This window comes from Scyliorhinus torazame, chromosome 21 (assembly GCF_047496885.1).
Source record: "Scyliorhinus torazame isolate Kashiwa2021f chromosome 21, sScyTor2.1, whole genome shotgun sequence".
Lineage (NCBI taxonomy): Eukaryota > Metazoa > Chordata > Chondrichthyes > Carcharhiniformes > Scyliorhinidae > Scyliorhinus > Scyliorhinus torazame.
This window is the reverse complement of record NC_092727.1, coordinates 133,558,216-133,579,170: the sequence shown is the minus strand read 5'-3', so window position 1 is coordinate 133,579,170 and position 20,955 is coordinate 133,558,216. Positions and strand designations below refer to the sequence as shown.

General features: G+C 48.6%; 1 protein-coding gene across 1 annotated transcript in view; it reads right to left on the bottom strand.

Moving 5' to 3' along the window:
- LOC140398700 (cyclin-dependent kinase 12-like) overlaps positions 1–20,955 on the bottom strand; it is a 75,254-nt gene that overhangs the window by 36,192 nt on the left and 18,107 nt on the right. The window contains exons 3-6 of the mRNA XM_072487704.1: positions 20,165–20,304; positions 14,903–15,073; positions 13,687–13,876; positions 12,781–12,837 (exon numbers count right to left, since the gene is read on the bottom strand). Coding sequence (XP_072343805.1) covers positions 12,781–12,837; positions 13,687–13,876; positions 14,903–15,073; positions 20,165–20,304 — 558 coding nt within the window. The remainder of the gene's footprint in view (positions 1–12,780; positions 12,838–13,686; positions 13,877–14,902; positions 15,074–20,164; positions 20,305–20,955) is intronic.

The window sequence follows — 20,955 nt, the reverse complement described above, 5'->3', positions numbered from 1 at the left end:
TAGTCTATAAAGGGTTTTTAAATTTATTCACTCATGGGTGTGAGTGTGACTGGCTGGGCCAGCATTTATCGCCTTTCCCTGATTGGGGAGGTGGCGGTGAGCTGCCTTCTAGAATCGCTGCAGTCCTTCAACTGGAGAAAATAACATTCTCCACCCATGGCTCGGAGGATTTCCACAAGACATGGAAGCCATTCACCAACTTGATCCGAGACCTGCTCATAGCCAGTAACCAGTAGAGGAAGGAGCAATGATAATCTGGGCAAGACAAGCTCGGGCCAACACTGGACAGCTCAACTAAGGCAGAGCCGCCAAATGGGGTCCACAGCCACGAGGGATGGGGGACATGTAAGTATGTATAATGATCCTTGTTTGTTTGAGTCATTTTTATTTTCTTCTTTGGCTTATCTCTCACTTCTAATCTTTTATTTTTCTTTAGTTGCTTTGCTCAGCACTGCGCCCGGTGATGAAACTTGTAAATTTAAAGTTTGAACTGGAATGTGAAAACCAATAAAAACACTTTTTAAAAAATGACAAAAAGTGGACTTCCGGCGGAGACTTGTTGGCGGAGGTCGCACATTGGGTGGTTCCTGCGAGAGCTTTCGTTTTTTGGCCCTTTTCACACAGATTTTGGGGGAAATTTTATGTGATTGATTTTTAGAAAAGTTGCGGCAATTAAAGGAAAACCCAGAAGAAGAATACAGGGCGAAAAGGTGCGAGCAATAGTCCACCAGAGAGCTCGCGTTCGGTGCGGTGCTTTGTGGGAGGAAAGACAGTGGGAGCAAGCTCGCCAGGCAGGGCCGCGCCCGTTACAGTGGATAAGTTGGCCGAACTGATGACTGTGGAATTTGAGGGACAGTTCGCCAAACATTTCGATAGGCATCGCAAGGAGATGATGACCTCGCTCAAGGAGTTGGTGGATGATACCCTGGCCCCGATAAAGGAGGCTTTGGGAAAGGCGGCAGTGCGGGAGAAAGGAGAGGTGCTGAAGGGGTGGAGGAGGCACTGTCACGGCACAGCGGCCAGTTCACCTCGAAGATGAGGAGCTGCAGAGGGTGGTGCAGAGTAACAAAGGGCTGTGAGCCAAAGTGGAGGAGCTGGAGAACAGGACACAAAGGCAGAATCTGCAGATTGTGGGATTGCCTGAGGGACTGGAGGGCTGGAAGCCGATGAGAGTATTTTGTGGAGGTGTTTGTCAAGTTGGAGGTGAGGAGGACTCCTCCTTCCGTGAGCTGGATAGGGCTCCAGCAGAATGAACCACGAAGAGCTGTGGATAATTTGCTTTCGTAGCTAGCGGGTGAAGGAGAATACTGATATGGGCGAAGCGGAATCGAAAGGTGAGGTTGGAAGGCGGTGGTATTCGTATCTACCAGGATCTCACGGCAGACCGGGCAAGACGGCGGGCAGTCTTTTGTATGGCGAAGGCAGCGTTATACAAGAGCAACGTGCGGTTGGGGGTGGTCTACCCGGCGAAGCTAAGAGTTACGCACAACTCTCGGGACTATTACTTCGAGACGGCGGAAGTGTTCGTGAAGGCTAAAGGGCTGGGACAGAAATGAGTTTGGATTTTGTTTTTCTAATGGTGTGGTTGTGAGGGGATGGTTTGGGGGCTAATGGTGTGGTTGTGAGGGGATGGTTTGGGGGATAATGGTGTGGTTGTGAGGGGATGGTTTGGGGGCTAATGGTGTGGTTGTGAGGGGATGGTTTGGGGGCTAATGGTGTGGTTGTGAGGGGATGGTTTGGGGGCTAATGGTGTGGTTGTGAGGGAATGGTTTTGAGGCACTCGGGTAATATGTTGGGATTTGTTTCCCTTTGTTTAGGGGTCTATTTTGTTTGGATTTTTGGAGGGACTGGGTGTGGTGGGGATCTTTATGTTGTTTTTTTTGGTAGTGGGTCTGTGGGGGGAGGGGGCTCTGGCAAGGGGCTGTGATCAGGAGCAAGGGGGGGGCACAGCCATTGGAATCTGTGTGGGCAGGTTTCGATGGGCCTGGGAGGTGTCAATGGTGAGGCTTGGGAACTGTGCAGGGAGAAGTGGTTTTGAGAGGTGACTGGGGAGCTTCTGGGAAAGAGGGGGGGGGCAGTTAGCTGAACATGATCAGGGGTAGGATTGGGTCCCACTCACTGGGCAGGGCCAGCAGCAGTGATCATGACTGACAGGAAGGGTGTGTGAGAGACTCTAGGTCCGTATGGTATCGTGGAACATGTGAGGGTTGGGCGGGCTGGTGAACCAAGCAAGAGTCTTCTTGCATTTGAAGAGCTTGAGGGCTGATCTGGTGCTGCTACAGGAGACCCACCTTACTGTGAATGACCAGGTGAGGCTTCAGAAGGATTGGGTGAGTCAGGTGTTCCACTCGGGCTTTGATAGCAGGGCCCAGGGGTAGTGATACTGGTGGGTAAAAGGGTGAGGTTCCAGATGGAGAAGGTGGTGACAGACCAGGGGGGCAGGTACATTATGGTAACGGGTGCTTTGGAGGGGAGGCTGGTGGTGTTGGCTATCGTGTATGCCCCAAATTGGGACAATATGGGGTTCATGAAGAGGATGGTGGCTGCCATACCGAATTTGGATACATATCAGTTAATACTTGGGGCGGGGTCAGGAGGCCCAAAGTGTTGTGTAAAGATTGGGAGGTGATCAATGAGTATGTGGGGTTCAACAGGAACGGGGAGGTTTCACCGCCTGTGTCTGGGAGGCACTGAAGGCGGGAGTGAGGGGCAAGATCATCATGTTCAAGGCTCAAGTGGACAGGGAAGCAAGGGAAGAGCGGCAGCGGGTGGTGGAGGAAATTCTGGAAGTGGATGGGAAGTTTGTGGAGGATCCCACTCCGGATCTCTTGGTGAAGAAGAAGGAATTACAAGCACATTTTGACCTTCTGTCCACATGGAAGGCGGTTCAGCAGTTACAGCGGGTGAAGGACATAGTATATGAATATGGGCAGCAGGCCAGTCGTTTGGCAGAGGGCCAGTTCCGCTGGCAGTGGCTGCACAATAGATTGTCCAGATTGGGCAGGGTTTTGGGATGGGAGAAGTGGGAGTGGTGGAGATGAAGGACTTATTTCTGGAAGAGTGGTTTGTGAGTTTGGAGGAGTTGGTGGGGAAGTTTGGGATTTAGCGAGGGGAGGGGAGCCTTTAGGTATATTCAGGTGCAGGACTTTCAAAGACAGGTTTTCCGACTTACGCGTTGTTGGGAGGGGGTGTTGTCAGTGGTGGGGCTGGGGTTGAGGGGGTCCTGGCTATTTATGGGAGGACGTTGGAAAGGATCGGGTGTGGTTGGCGAGGGGGTCAATGCCAAGTGGGAGGAGCTAGGGATAGCGCTGGAGAAGGGGTTGTGGTGTGTGGTGCTGCGGAGGGTGAACGCCTCAACCTCGTTTGCGAAGCTGGGGCTGATGCAGCTAAAGGTGATGCATTTAATTTTTTACATCTTTATTAGTGTCACAAGTAGGCTTACATCAACACTGCAATGAAGTTACTGTGAAAATCCCCTAGTTGCCACACTCCGGCGCCTGTTCGGGTACAATGAGGGAGAATTCAGAATGTCCAATTCATTTCACAGCACATATTTCGGGACTGTGGGAGGAAACCGGAGTGCCCGGAGGAAACCCACGCTGACACGGGGACAATGTGCAGACTCCGCACAGACAGTGACCCAGCGGGGAATTGAACCTGGGACCCTGGCGCTGTGAAACAATGGTGCTAACCACTGTGCTATCGTGCGGGGTGCACCTGACGAGGTGGAGGATGAGCATTTGTTTGAGGGGGGTGGAGGATATTTATGAGTGGTGTGGGAGGGGTCCGGCCAATCATGGACATATGTTTTATTCCTGCCCGAAGTTGGAGAGATTTTGAAGGTTGATTTTTAGCACTATGCCGGCGATCTTGCACGTGGATTTGGAGCCCATATTAGCAGGTCATAGAACATAGAAAATACAGCACAGAACAGGCCCTTCGGCCCACGATGTTGTGCCGAACCTTTGTCCTAGATTAATCATAGATTATCATTGAATTTACAGTGCAGAAGGAGGCCATTCGGCCCTTTGAGTCTGCACCGGCTCTTGGAAAGAGCACCCTACCCAAACTCAACACCTTCACCCAACACCAAGGGCAATTTGGACATTAAGGGCAATTTATCATTGGCCAATTCACCTAACCTGCACATCTTTGGATTGTGGGAGGAAACCGGAGCACCCGGAGGAAACCCACGCAGACACGGGGAGGACGTGCAGACTCCGCACAGTCAGTGACCCAAGCCGGAATCGAACCTGGGACCCTGGAGCTGTGAAGCAATTGTGCTATCCACAATGCTACCGTGCTGCCCTTGAGAACAAATAAATCTACACTATATCATTTAACCGTAATCCATGTACCTATCCAATAGCTGCTTGAAGGTCCCTAATGTTTCCGACTCAACTACTTCCACAGGCAGTGCATTCCATGCCCCCACTACTCTCTGGGTAAAGAACCTACCTCTGATATCCCTCCTATATCTTCCACCTTTCACCTTAAATTTATGTCCCCTTGTAATGGTTTGTTCCACCCGGGGAAAAAGTCTCTGACTGTCTACTCTATCTATTCCCCTGATCATCTTATAAACCTCTATCAAGTCGCCCCTCATCCTTCTCCGTTCTAATGAGAAAAGGCCTAGCACCCTCAACCTTTCCTCGTAAGACCTACTCTCCATTCCAGGCAACATCCTGGTAAATCTTCTTTGCACCTTTTCCAAAGCTTCCACATCCTTCCTAAAATGAGGCGACCAGAACTGTACACAGTATTCCAAATGTGGCCTTACCAAAGTTTTGTACAGCTGCATCATCACCTCACGGCTCTTAAATTCAATCCCTCTGTTAATGAACGCGAGCACACCATAGGCCTTCTTCACAGCTCTATCCACTTGAGTGGCAACTTTCAAAGATGTATGAACATAGACCCCAAGATCTCTCTGCTCCTCCACATTGCCAAGAACTCTACCGTTAACCCTGTATTCCGCATTCATATTTGTCCTTCCAAAATGGACAACCTCACACTTTTCAGGGTTAAACTCCATCTGCCACTTCTCAGCCCAGCTCTGCATCCTATCTATGTCTCTTTGCAGCCGACAACAGCCCTCCTTACTATCCACAACTCCACCAATCTTCGTATCGTCTGCAAATTTACTGACCCACCCTTCAACTCCCTTATCCAAGTCATTAATGAAAATCACAAACAGCAGAGGACCCAGAACTGATCCCTGCGGTACGCCACTGGTAACTGGGATCCAGGCTGAATATTTGCCATCCACCACCACTCTCTGACTTCTATCGGTTAGCCAGTTCGTTATCCAACTGGCCAAATTTCCCACTATCCCATGCCTCCTTACTTTCTGCATAAGCCTACCATGGGGAACTTTATCAAATGCCTTACTAAAATCCATGTACACTACATCCACTGCTTTACCTTCATCCACATGCTTGGTCACCTCCTCAAAGAATTCAATAAGATTTGTAAGGCAAGACCTACCCCTCACAAATCCGTGCTGACTATCCCTAATCAAGCAGTGTCTTTCCAGATGCTCAGAAATCCTATCCTTCAGTACCCTTTCCATTACTTTGCCTACCACCGAAGTAAAACTAACTGGCCTGTAATTCCCAGGGTTATCCCTAGTCCCTTTTTTGAACAGGGGCACGACATTCGCCACTCTCCAATCCCCTGGTACCACCCCTGTTGACAGTGAGGACGAAAAGATCATTGCCAACGGCTCTGCAATTTCATCTCTTGCTTCCCATAGAATCCTTGGATATATCCCGTCAGGCCCGGGGGACTTGTCTATCCTCAAGTTTTTCAAAATGCCCAACACATCTTCCTTCCTAACAAGTATTTCCTCGAGCTTACCAATCTGTTTCACACTGTCCTCTCCAACAATATCGCCCCTCTCATTTGTAAATACAGAAGAAAAGTACTCGTTCAAGACCTCTCCTATCTCTTCAGACTCAATACACAATCTCCCGCTACTGTCCTTGATCGGACCTACCCTCGCTCTAGTCATTCTCATATTTCTCACATATGTGTAAAAGGCCTTGGGGTTTTCCTTGATCCTACCCGCCAAAGATTGTTCATGCCCTCTCTTAGCTCTCCTAATCCCTTTCTTCAGTTCCCTCCTGGCTATCTTGTATCCCTCCAATGCCCTGTCTGAACCTTGTTTCCTCAGCCTTACATAAGTCACCTTTTTCCTCTTAACAAGACATTCAACCTCTCTTGTCAACCATGGTTCCCTCACTCGACCATCTCTTCCCTGCCTGACAGGGACATACATATCAAGGACACGTAGCACCTGTTCCTTGAACAAGTTCCACATTTCATTTGTGTCCTTCCCTGCCAGCCTATGTTCCCAACTTATGCACTTCAATTCTTGTCTGACAACATCGTATTTACCCTTCCCCCAATTGTAAACCTTGCCCTGTTGCACGTACCTATCCCTCTCCATTACTAAAGTGAAAGTCACAGAATTGTGGTCACTATCTCCAAAATGCTCCCCCACTAACAAATCTATCACTTGCCCTGGCTCATTACCCATATTTGGGGTGACGAACCTGCCGTGCTGCAGGCGGGAGCAGACGCTGTAGCCTTTGCCTCACTGATTGTTCGTAGGCGGGTCCTATTGGGGTGGAGGTCGGCTTCTCTGCCGGGTGCCTCGGTGTGGCCCGGGATGGGGGATTGTGTTTGATGGAGTTCCTGTATTTGGAGAAGGTCAAGTTTATTATGAGGGGTGCGAGTGAGGGGTTTCATAAGAGACGGAGTTTGTTGTTATTACATTTTAAGGAGTTTGTTACTCTCAGCAGTTGGGTGAAGGGATGTTTTCTGTTGTGTTATTGGGCGGAGGTCGGGGGGGCGGGGTTAGTTGTTTTGCTTTGTTGTGTTGTATGCTTAAAATGTTAAAAATCGAATAAAATAATTTTTCATAAAGACAAAATGTCAGTGAGAAAGACCCCTCCGTGGCCCACTCAGGAAGTTAAGGGTGGTATTGCATTGAAAGATGAGGCTTACAAGGTTGCAAAAAGCAGTCGTAAGTCTGAGGATTGGGAGGATTGGCAGCAGAAGGACAGCACAAAGTAGATAAAAAGGGAAATATAGAATATGAAAATAAACCAGCCAGAAATATAAAAACAATCAGAGCTTTTATAAGTATATAGAAGAAGAGAGTAGCAAAAGCAAACCTTGGCTCCTGAGAATCAGAGGCAGGAATAATTATCATGGGGAATGAGGAAATTACAGAACTTAACAAATATTTTGTGTTTCTCTTCACAGTAGAAAAAACAGGTTTCATACCAGAAAGAGAAAGTAACCTAGACCGTCTGCTAACCTCAGGGACCGTCCGCTAACCTCAGGGACCGTCCGCTGACCTCAGGGACCATCTGTTGACCTCAGGGACCGTCCGCTGACCTCAGGGACCGTCCGCTGACCTCAGGGACCGTCCGTTGACCTCAGGGACCGTCCGCTGACCTCAGGGACCGTCCGCTGACCTCAGGGACCGTCCGCTGACCTCAGGGATGTCCGCTGACCTCAGGGACCGTCCTCTGACCTCCGGGACCGTCCGCTGACCTCAGGGACCGTCTGCTGACCTCAGGGACCGTCCGCTGACCTCAGGGACGGTCCGCTGACCTTAGGGACCATCCGTTGACCTCAGGGACCGTCTGCTAACCTCAGGGACCGTCCGCTGACCTCAGGGACCATCCGCTGACCTCAGGGACCGTCCGCTGACCTCAGGGACGGTCCGCTGACCTTAGGGACCATCCGTTGACCTCAGGGACCGTCTGCTAACCTCAGGGACCATCCGTTGACCTCAGGGACCATCCGCTGACCTCAAGGACCATCCGTTGACCTCAGGGACCATCCGCTGACCTCAAGGACCGTCCGCTGACCTCAGGGACGGTCCGCTGACCTCAGGGACGGTCCGCTGACCTCAGGGACCGTCCGCTGACCTCAGGGACCGTCCGTTGACCTCAGGGACCGTCCGCTGACCTCAGGGACCGTCCGCTGACCTCAGGGATGTCCGCTGACCTCAGGGACCGTCCTCTGACCTCAGGGACCGTCCGCTGACCTCAGGGACGTCCGCTGACCTCAGGGACGCCCGTTGACCTCAGGGACGTCCGCTGACCTCAGGGACGTCCGTTGACCTCAGGGACGGTCCGCTGACCTCAGGGACGTCCGTTGACCTCAGGGACGTCCGTTGACTTCAGGGACGGTCCGCTGACCTCAGGGACGGTCCGCTGACCTCAGTGACCGTTCCCTAACCTCCGGGACTGCCCGCAAACCTTAGGGATCGTTTCCCAACCTCGGGGACCGTTCCCTAACCTCAGGGACCACCCACAAACCTTAGGGATCGTTCCTCAGGGAACCTCTGGGGCTGGTTTAGCACAGTGGGCTAAACAGCTGACTTGTAATGCAGAACAAGGCCAGCAGCGCGGGTTCAATTCCCGTACCGGCCTCCCCGAACAGGCGCCGGAATGTGGCGACTAGGGGCTTTTCACAGTAACTTCATTGAAGCCTACTTGTGACAATAAGTGATTATTATTATTATTAGGGACCGTTCCCTAACCTCAGGGACCATTCCCTAACTCAGGGATGGTTTACTAACCTCAGGGACTGTTCACTAATCTTCGGGAGTCAACTAACTTTAGTTTAACTCAGCCTAACTCAGTAACATTTCACTAAATTGGACATAAGTGAGCCATTAAGAACCATGAACATGACCAGTACGTGTGCTTCTCCACAGACCCTAGCCTTCTCACCATTTAGAAAAGTACTCTGACTGATCTTCCTTTGAACTTTCTAACACTGAACTCCATTTGCCAGTTTCCCCCACTCATCTAATCCATCACCGTCCCTTTTCAAAATTCTGCTCTAATCTAGTTTTTCCTGTGCCACTTAACTTAGTGTCAGCAGCAAACTTAAATAAGCAGCTCTCTATTCCTTCATCTAAGTCATCTATAAATCTTGTTAAAAGTCAACACCCCTGAGATGTTCCTCATTGTAACCTCACTCAAGCCCTGTAACTTTCCCCACTCCCAAATGGTTATTAAAGATACTCAGTGCTATTTCCATGGAGCTTACCTGCTTTTTTCCCTCAATCAACATCACAAAATCCAACTAGGACATCTTCCTGTCGTGAACATGCACAACCATCCTTCATTGCAGCTGGATCAAATTCCCGGAAATCCCAGCTCAACACCATTGGCATAAGTGATTCAATGAGAAGGCACATAATTCCAAATGTGGTGGAAAAGTCTGACAAACAACATGTTCAATAATGAACCTTTTTGGATCCCGTTGTTATTATCCTTCTTGATGTTGAGGAGGGTGGGGGGTTGGAGATACACGGGAACAAACTTGACGAGTTACTGCATTTTGTCTCCTGGGTGAAACATTGCTGCCACAGATGGGAAGGGGTGGATATTACGTCCAGTAGCAGGAGGTCCCACAGGCTATTTAATGCAAGGCTTTTTAAAAAATCTTAACAACCTGTAAGTCTCCAGATCAAAGATAATCCCTCAGGCCACATGAAAAGTATTCTGTGCCCACATGGTAATATAACCAAAGAGCTCTGAAAAGTAATAGACTCAAAACGTTAACTCTACTTTGCTCTCCACAGATGCTGCTGGACTCGTTGAGTTTTTACAGCATTACCTGCTTTTATTTCAGATTGCCATTTCCTTGGCCTCTGCTCTCACACACATCATGCTGCCTTGACTGGCAACCTACACAGTCATAGAATCATAGAAGTTTACAGCATGGAAACAGGCCCTTCGGCCCAACCAGTCCATGCCGCCCAGTTTTTTACCATTAAGCTAGTCCCAGTTGCCCGCACTTGGCCCATAACCCTCTATACCCATCTTACCCATGTAACCATCTAAATGCTTTTTGAAAGACACAATTGTACCCGCTTCTACTACTACCTCTGGCAGCCCATTCCAGACACTCACTACCCTCTGAGTGAAGAAATTGCCCCTCTGGGCCCTTCTGAATCTCTCCCCTCTCACCTTAAACCTATGCCCTCTAGTTTTAGACTCCCCTACCTTTGGGAAAAGATGTTGACTATCTACCTTATCTATGCCCCTCATTATTTTATAGACCTCTATAAGATCACCCCTAAGCCTCCTACGCTCCAGGGAAAAAAGTCCCAGTCTATCCAGCCTCTCCTTATAACTCAAACCATCAAGTCCCGGCAACATCCTAGTAAATCTTTTCTGCACTCTTTCTAGTTTAATAATATCCTTTCTATAATAGGGTGACCAGAACTGCACACAGTATTCCAAGTGTGGCCGTACCAATGTCTTGTACAACTTCAACAAGACGTCCCAACTCCTATATTCAATGTTCTGACCAATGAAACCAAGCATGCCGAATGCCTTCTTCACCACCCTGTCCACCTGCGACTCCACCTTCAAGGAGCTATGAACCTGTACTCCTAGATCTCTTTGTTCTATAACTCTCCCCAACGCCATACCATTAACTGAGTAGGTCCTGGCCTGATTCGATCTGCCAAAATGCATCACCTCACATTTATCTAAATTAAACTCCATCTGCCATTCGTCGGCCCACTGGCCTAATTGATCAAGATCCCGTTGCAATCCTAGATAACCTTCTTCACTATCCACTATGCCACCAATCTTGGTGTCATCTGCAAACTTACTAACCATGCCTCCTAAATTCTCATCCAAATCATTAATATAAATCACAAATAACAGTGGACCCAGCACCGATCCCTGAGGCACACCACTGGTCACAGGCCTCCAGTTTGAAAAACAACCCTCTACAACCACCCTCTGCCTTCTGTCGTCCAGCCAATTTTGAATCCAATTGGCAACCTCACCCTGGATCCCGTGAGCTTTAACCTTCTGCAACAACCTACCATGCGGTACCTTGTCAAAGGCTTTGCTAAAGTCCATGTAGACAACGTCTACTGCACTACCCTCATCTACCTTCTTGGTCACTCCCTCAAAAAACTCAATCAAATTTGTGAGACATGATTTTCCACGCACAAAGCCATGCTGACTGCCCCGAATCAGTCCTTGCCTCTCTAAATGCTTGTAGATCCTGTCTCTCAGAATACCTTCTAGCAACTTACCTACTACAGACGTTAGGCTCACCGGTCTGTAGTTCCCAGGCTTTTCCCTGCTGCCCTTCTTAAACAAGGGCACAACATTCGCCACTCTCCAATCTTCAGGCACCTCACCTGTGGCTGCCGATGATTCAAATATCTCGGTTAGGGGACCCGCAATTTCCTCCCTAGCCTCCCACAACATCCTGGGATACATTTCATCAGGTCCCGGGGATTTATCTACCTTGATGCGCTTTAAGACTTCCAGCACCTCCTCCTCTGTAATATGCACACTTCTCAAGACATCACTATTTATTTCCCTTAGTTTCCTAACATCCATGCCTTTCTCCACCGTGAATACCGATGAGAAATATTCATTCAGGATCTCACCCAACTCTTGTGGCTCTGCACATAAATGCCCTTGTTGATCCTTAAGAGGCCCTACTCTGTCCCTAGTTACTCTTTTCCCCTTTATGTATCTGTAGAATCTCTTTGGATTCTCCCTTGCATTATTTGCCAAAGCAATTTCATGTCCCCTTTTTGCCCTCCTGATTTCCCTCTTAACTCTATTTCGACAATCTCTATACTCTTCAAGGGATCTACTTAATCCCAGTTGCTTATGTACGTCATATGCCTCCTTCTTCTTTTTGACCAGAGTCTCAATATCTCGAGTCATCCAGGGTTCCCTACTTCTACCAGCCTTGCCCTTCACTCTAAAGGGAATGTGCTTACCCTGCACCCTGGTTAACACATTTTTAAAAGCCTCCCATTTACCAGCCGTCCCTTTGTCTGCCAATAGTCTCCCCCAATCTACCTCTGCAAGTTCCTGTCTGATACCATCAAAATTGGCCTTGCCCCAATTAAGAATTTTAACTCTTGGGCCAGACCTATCATTCTCCATAGCTATCTTAAAACTAATGGAATTATGGTCACTTGTCCCAAAGTGATCCCTCACTAGCACTTCTATCACTTGCCCTTCCTTATTTCCCAAGACGAGGTCAAGTTTTGCCCCCTCTCTAGTCGGTCCATCCACATACTGAATGAGAAATTCCTCCTGAATACACTCAACAAATTTCCCTCCATCCAAGCCCCTAATGCTATGACTGTCCCAGTCAATGTTGGGAAAGTTAAAGTCCCCTACTACTACCACCCTATTATTCTTGCAGCTATCTGTAATCTCCTTACATATTTGCTCCTCAATTTCCCGCTGACTATTTGGGGGCCTGTAGTACAGTCCTACCAAGGTGATCTCTCCCTTCTTATTTTTCAGTTCCACCCATATAGACTCAGTGGGCGAACCCTCGGATATATCCCCTCTAAGTACTGCCGTGATGTTCTCCCTAATCAAAAACGCCACTCCCCCTCCTCTCTTACCTCCTGTTCTATCCTTTCTATAGCATCTGTAGCCCGGAACATTGAGCTGCCAGTCCTGCCCCTCCCTTAGCCATGTTTCAGTCATAGCTATAATATCCCAGTCCCATGTGCCCGTCCATGCCCTGAGCTCATCCGCTTTGCCCGTCAGGCCCCTTGCATTGAAATAAATGCAGTTTAATGTAGACCTTCCTTGCTCTCTGCCCTGCTTTCTCTGGTCATGCTTTACACACTCTCCCTTCCTGCCTTTTGTTTCTGTCCCCACTGACTTCCTACATCGGTTCCCACCCCCCTGGCACATTAGTTTAAATGTCAGCAAATGTTACACTATTTCTACAACTCACCTCTCCTCGGAGTTGTACAATCGGGCCAAACCAAAATCTGCCAGCTTGATCTGCCCACTGGATAAAGAGAATAGGCAGTGAGGCAGAGGTTTCCATACTAATCACACGCCCAAAACCAAACCCCAACCTTCCCCGGCACCCCACAACAACCCCTCCTGGATAAAGAGAACAATCAGCAGGGTCAGCAGGTTCCATACTAAACCGACCCCTAAACTAAACTGTCCCCTTGAACTATACTGTTCGCCTAAACTAAACCACACACCAAACCATTCCCTCTCCAAACTAAACTGCTCCCCTAAACTAAACCACACATCTAAATTAACCCCCTCCCGCAAACTAAACTGGGTTCTAAACTAAACTGGGTTCTAAACTATACTGGATTCTAAACTAAACCACACACCAAATCTAAACCGTTCCCTCCCCAAACTAACTGCCCCCCTAAACTATACCACACATCTAAACTAAAACCTCACCTCCCCCCCCCCCCCGCAAACTAAACTGCCCGCCTAAACTAAACTACATCTAAACTAAACCAGTCCCCCCAAATTAAACTGTCCCTCTAAACTAAACTGGGTTCTAAACTAAACTGTCCCCCTAAACTAAACTACATCTAAACTAAAATATCCCCTCAAACTGAACTGTCCCTCTAAACTAAACTAGCTTCTAACTAAACCTTTGCCCCTAAACTAGACCTTTCCCATAACCAGTTCCCCTTAACTAACCCTATTACCCCGCAATAATCATCCTGAATAAAGGGAATAACCAGTGAGCTATTTACTCCACCCTAAGCCCACACATGTACCCGTTCATATCCACCCTCCCCAAAATAAAACCTTCCGCCACCCGTTCATCAACAGCTTCCCACTAAGTACACGCACGATCTGAACTAGCTCTGCATGTCCATACCTATTGTTGAGGAGGATGTTGGAGCATTTGATATCACGATGCAGGAAATTCTTTTTATGACAATAATCCAAACCATCCATCAGTTGCCGCATGAAGGACTTGATGTGGTCCTCATTGAAATGCACCAGCCCCGATTCCAGCAAACCCATCAAATCATGGTCCATGTACTCAAAGACTAGGTAGAAAGCTCCTGTTGGTGATGGAGACAATATGAACAAGCAAATGGTTACTGCCATTATTTACCCAGCACAGGGAAGCATGGGATAAATTTACTTACATTATTAGCACAGGATTTTCAAACATTTCCTGCTGAAGTATTAAAATACAGACTCCCTTAAGTATTACCTTGGCTCTATTTGAATCGCTCTACTCCATAAATCCATTACTGTAGGTTCAAACCCCACTTAAGTCTCAAGCCCATTTCCTGAATCAATACCTCAACACAGTACTAAGAAACACAACATTGACATAGGCCCATTGTTCAGATCACATTTGTGGGAGATGGTGGTGCAGAGGTCACGTCACTGGAATAATAATCCACAGACCCAGGCTAATGCCCTGGTGACACAGGTCCACATTTGACCACGGCAGCAATTCAATTAATAAAATCTGAAATTGAAATCTAGACTCAGTAATTGGTGATTCTACCATCACTTGTCATAAAAACCCATCTGGTTCACCAATGTCCTTTAGGGAAGGAAATCTGCCGCCGTTACCCGGTCTGGCCTACACGTGACTCCAGACCCACAGCAATGTGGTTGATGCTTAACTACCCTTTGAAATGGCCCAGCACTTGGTTCAAGGGCAATTAGGGATGGGCAACAATGTTGGCCCAGCCAGTGAGGCCCACATCACCTAAAAATATTAATCAAAAAAAAATTAAACCTGATGATCCCATGGCAGCAGTTCAGGAGTAATCCCAGGACTGACTCACACCATCACAAATGGATTCATTGCTCATTCGTTTCTTTCTGTTGATGGGATGCTTGAAAACTTCCAAAAAAGGAGACACTTCAGGCAAATTAGTCACAAATCTGAGAAGTTAAAGGTTACCCAATCTCCAGTTGTGGATTTAACAGGGCGCTGTCCTCCACACCCAACCCCAACAGCTAACTGCATTGCAAGTAATTGGAAAGTAAAAATGGACATGCAACATTTTGGTTACAAGCCGAGGTCCTTAAAACATCACTCTCCACGCTAACATCTACTGACATACCTTTATCTTTTTTGAAATCTAGTGCATCTTGTTTGTCTGTCACAATTTCCTTCATGTTGATTACACTGGTATGGTTGAGCTGACGAAGGATCTTGATTTCTCGAATGGCCGTGATGGGAAATCCCTCCTTTTCATTATCCAGCCGTACCTTTTTAAGAGCAACCATCTCGCCTATCAGAAGAGAAAGAGTCTCCATTATCTGACCTGCCAGTTACAGGGTAAGAATCCTATACTGCTTCTGGTGGGTGCAAGTGCACAAACCGGATTTGCTTGCGATATGCAATAGCCAGTGTAACGCTGTTACAGTACGCGGTATAGCACAACAATACTTTATACTTCTCTTGAATAGACTGCCTTTATTTAAACTTCAGTCAGTGCTTAATACAAGCAGTAACCTCAAAACATTTGGAGGGGAGTAGAAAGTTAACACAAGGTAACTGAACATCAACCATCTGTTATTTCATTCTGGTTGTTCTTATATTCAGGCACCTTAATGAGGTGTGAATTAATGAGTAAGCACAGCTGCTGCTTCTGTCCGAAACTACATGGAGAGCTTAAAATGCTTAAACCAGCAACTTTGAAAACAAAATTAATGCACAGCGCCATTGATTCTGCTCTTTTAACCAGGACAACCATTTTAAAAATGGGCCTTTTTAGAGTTGGGGATTGTACTGAATCATGGTCTTAATGCAGATAGAGTTCATCCTTATCCAAGTGCCATGGGATCAAATGGTGTTCGCAAACCACGGTCCCAGCCTGCCCAGAGAAGGGCTGAAAGCACAGAATGAAAGCCTTCGCGAGCTCACCTTTCCTACAAAAGGTGATTGCACTAGAGCAGGTTGCAGACGCGAAACATTACAGTTCACCAGCAGCAAGAAGCAGCTGACAAAGTACCACATAAATACCAAGTCAGCAATTACCATTAAGCAAAACAGAAAGGGTCGGAATCGCAAATCGTGACCATCAGAACACAATCTTTCCACAGGAAGCACAATGTTCTGTACGTTCCCACCTAAGTTGATGTTATAACTGGGTGGGAAGATTCCGTAACGGAACCCTGGCTCAAAGGACTGTGGGTGGGATCTACCCTAATGGGAACAGAGTCCCATAGCGCACGCGATTATCCGGCGTTTCCTGCCGCTCGGAGCACCGAGAAACACCATGCTACCGAATGCCTGTTCGGATCGATCGGGGGCTTCAGCCGAGAACGCGTTGCCAACGCCGCACTTAGTCCCGTTTCCTGCACTGAGGATCTCCGCTCGCCCAAACTCCTCAGTGCAGGATGAGATCGAAACGCCATTTTTAAATGGCATCCCAACCTCTTGACGCCCCCAACGTGACCCCCCAAACCCCAAATCACCCATAAGCGGGGTCCCCAGCCCCCCTCCGTGCCCCTCTGCACCTGCACAGGGCACCCCTGGGTTCAATCCCCATCGCGGAAGAAGGCTGCCTGGCACCCTGGCAGTGTCCTGCCAGCTTGCAGTGCCACCTGGGCACAATGGCAGTGCCAGGCTGGCACCCAGGTGGCAGAGTCAAGGTGTCAGGTTGGCAGTATAAGGCTGCCCAAAGGGCAAGCCCCTGGAGGCCATCAATCCCTGGGAGACCCCCCCAAGTGTCGTTCCGTCTGGTCTCCACTGAATGGCACTGGCCTGAGATCTCCTTGGCAAGGGGTTAGATCCCATGCCTTGGGTAGATCGTGGGAATGCATATTAGAGTGAGACAGTGGGTGGGATTCACATTGCGACGTCTCGCGAGATCGTGTTAGATCTTGTAAGGCATGGTGACCAAGTAGATCCTGGAAGAGGAATCTCCCAGCATCTACTGGCTGCGTTGCACTCTGCGGCAGATCTCGCACTGCAACTTCTGCTTTTCTTTAATAAAGCGTGAAGGATCAGAGTCACAGGATCGCAAATTAGTTTTTTTTTTAAATATCTTATTAAGGCATATATAATTTAACAACAATTTTAAAGCGGAAAAAACAACAGAACAAATAACACCCACCCAACCAACAACATGACCCAGGCAGCCTGGCTCACATACACAGTGCCCCAGTCCCACATACACAGTGCCCCAGTCCCACCTCAACCATCCCCCCATGCCTCCCCTCTTTCTCTTTCCCTCCCCCCACATCTGCTGACAGCTTAATTTTCTCCAAATAAGTCGATAAACGGCTGCCACCTCCGGGCGAACCCCAGCATCGATTCTCTCAGGGCGAACTTGAACAAAGGCCAAAACATCAGCCTCTCTCGCTCCCTGAACTCCCGGGTCTTCCGACACATCACAGATTGCCACCTCTGGACTTGGAAACACCCGTGCCTTCAATACCGTGGACATGACATCGGCAAATCCTTGCCAAAATCCCCTCAGCTTCAGACATGCCCAAAACATGTGGACATGAGTTGCAGGCCCCGCACACCACCCACACCTGTTCTCCACCCCTTCAAAGAACCTGCTCATACGGGCCAGTCATATGTGCCCAGTGGACCACCATGAATTGTATCAGGCTAAGCCTGCCACACGACGAGGACAAATTGACTCTGCTCAGGGCATCCTCCCACAACCACGCCTCTAATTCCCTGCCCAGTTCTTATTCCCACTTTCGCTTCACCTCCCCTATCGGGGCTCCCTCCAATTCCAAGAGTTCTTTATAAATTTCCGAGACCTTCCCCTCCCCCACTCCCGTTTTCGACTCTGCCTTGTCTTGTATCCCCTGGGGCGGTGGGTGCGGAAAGGTCAAGACCTGCCTCCGTACAAAGTCCCTCATCTGCAGGTAGCGGAACCCCATTCTTCCCGGGCAGCTCAAACCCCTCCTCCAAATTCTCCAAGCACAGAAAGCTGCCATCAATAAACAGGTCCCCAAACTGCTCGATCCCAGCTCACTGCACCTTCGAAACCCCCATCCAATTCCTCCTACTTCTCGCTCACCAAAATGTACACCCCGCAAATCCTCAGAGGCCCGCCCCTCTGGCGCCCACTGTCATCGGCCCTCACCATTTCAACCTTCACCAGTCCCTCCCCTGTCAGCAGTCTTCTACCCCCCCACCCCATAACAAAATAAAAATCCCAACCCCCATCAACACACTCACCTCCCACTGTGCTTCCGTGAGCTAGCCCGCCCAGCTACCCTGGTAGCCCCACCCATAGCGCCTAGCATCCTACCTCCACTGATCCCCACCCCCCGGCTCAACCATCCTCCCAGTGCAAACATTACAATCCCCGCCAAACACAAAGAAAAGAGCAACCCACCCTCTCCCATCAAGAAGGAAACAAACCCAAAATAGAGCAACGGCCCTGAGTACAGTGCAAACATGGTTCATACAAACCAGAAGAAAAACAAAATACAAGATAGGAACATCCCCTCCAGAGTTCAAAGTCCTCCTTCACCTGCCAGTCCATTATCTCTGAACAAATTCCATCACTCCTCTGGCGACCCAAAGTAGAGTTCCCAGCCTTCATATATTACCCACAGACACATTGGGTTCACCTTGTTGAAGCTCGCTCTCCTTTTGGCCAGCTCTGCACCCAGGTCCTGATAGACGCACAGCTCGCTGCCTTCCCACGTACATCGCCTCATCTGCCTGGCCCACCTCAAAATCCGTCCCTTATCCAGGAATTGCACCACCATCGCCCTCAGCGGCTCGATCCTCTGCGGCTTCCTCACATGCGCCCTGTGCGCCCGATCCACCTCCAAGGGCCGAGCAAACACTCCTTCACCCAGCAGCTTCTCGAACATTCGTGCCACATATGCACTGGCATCGGCTCTCTCACGAGGGGACCCACGATCCTCAGGTTCTGCCAGGGTCATCTATTTTCCAGGTCCTCCACCTTCTCCTTCAGCCTCCTCTGTTGATCTCTCATCAACCCCATCTCCGCAGCCATCGAGGTGAGCTGCTCCTCGTGCTCCCCCATCGTCTCCTCCACCTTCCGAATCGCCTGGTCCTCGGCCTCCAACCTCATCTCCATGCGGTCGAATCCCGCCTTTATCGGATCCATCACCCTGGTCGGGTCCTCCAAGTTCTCCTTCCTCTGCTGGGCAAATCTCTCGTGGAGGAAGCTCACTAGCTGATCTGTCAACCAGTGGGCCTCGGACCCTGAACCTCCGGCATCTCCCCCTTTCTGCTGCTTCCATCAAGGTTTCACTTTCAGGTTTTACACCTCTCCTTTCAGGTTTCCTTTTGTCTTAAAGGTTTTTACACAAACTCCGAGGTGCAGTCATCGATTTCCACCATCATTTCAAATAATGTCTCCCAAACTGTATAAATTTCTCACAAACTTTAACACTACTGTAGACATCTTTCTGGCCTCTCACAATCCAGTGTTTTCCAACTCTCCATGACTTTACTGAATAGTAATCTGTTCTGGGTCCCAGTTTCCACTGTTCCATTAACTCCAGACTACTTGGAAGCTTCTCTTCATTTCTCTAGTTTCCAAACCTAGCTGGACTTTAAGTTTCCGGCATCTGTTTTCTTAACCATTACTCCATAGTATGGCTTTTCCTCCAGCAAGGCTCAGAGAGATGTTCCCTCTTTAACCTTCCAAAACCAACTGATTATAATAATAATCTTTACTATTGCCACAAGTATGTTTACATTAATACTGCATTGGAGTTACTGTGAAAATCCCCTAGTCGCCACATTCCGGCACCTGTACAGGTACACTGAGGGAGAATTCAGAATGTCCAATTCACCTAACAAGCACGTCTTTCGGGACTTGTGGGAGGAAACCGGAGCACCGGGAGGAAATCGACTGACACGGGGAGAATGTGCAGACTCCGCACATAGAGTGATCCAAGACGGAAATTGAACCCGGTTCCCTGGCGCTGTGAAGCTACAGTGCTAACCACTGTGCTACCATGCCACCCATGCAATATGGCAGAGCTGTAGGAGCTGCCTCCTCTCGCACTGCATATCGGCAGCTGCAATCAAATTACCTAAACTAAAGCTCAAAAGTGTCTCTACCTTACAAGGCCCCAGTTTCTAAGCAACCACTGCTGGCTTATTTACTCTTCACACCGTAGCCCCCTGTAAGCACAATAAAATCACAGTTTGAATTGAAACCAACCCCCACACATACAAACACCTCTGTCCAGCATGAGTCTAACGATATTTTTTACCCTTCCAGACATGGAAATATTAATTAACCCCATTTAAAATGATACCTTATTTCTAAAGTTTACCAATACAAATCCCTTAAACTACCTTTGTTATCCAAATAGGCACGTCCTGTACGACAGAAAGCGTGAGTTCCTGCATCACTAATTACCTGTATCCTTGTCCTTCGCCTTGTAAACTTGCCCATACATCCCTTCACCAGTGATTCCAATGATGTCAAATTTATCCACACACCGCTTGCCCCAGTCGCTCTCCGTCTCCTTTTTCTCACCATAGCGGGGACAACAGATTCTTGAAAAAACATTATGAAAGGCGTCAGTGGCAATAATAATTAACCAGCACCTGGATCAATACACCCTCCATTCGACAACTGCATCTCTTATACAATATTTTAATTTTTTTCTGAAGTCAGTGACTTTCACTAGGGTACGGGATCAATATGCACTGACTCTCACTGGGATACAGTTCCACACACACTGACTCTCACTGGGATACAGTTCCACACACACTGACTCTCACTGGGATACAGTTCCACACACACTGACTCTCACTGGAATACAGTCCCACACACACTGACTCTCACTGGGATACAGTTCCACACACACTGACTCTCACTGGGATACAGTTCCACACACACTGACTCTCACTGGGGTACAGTTCCACACACACTGACTCTCACTGGGATACAGTTCCACACACTGACTCTCACTGGGATACAGTTCCACACACACTGACTCTCACTGGGATACAGTTCCACACTCACTGACTCTCACTGGGATACAGTTCCACACACACTGACTCTCACTGGGATACAGTTCCACACACACTGACTCTCACTGGGATACAGTTCCACACACACTGACTCTCACTGGGATACAGTTCCACACTCACTGACTCTCACTGGGATACAGTTCCACACACACTGACTCTCACTGGGATACA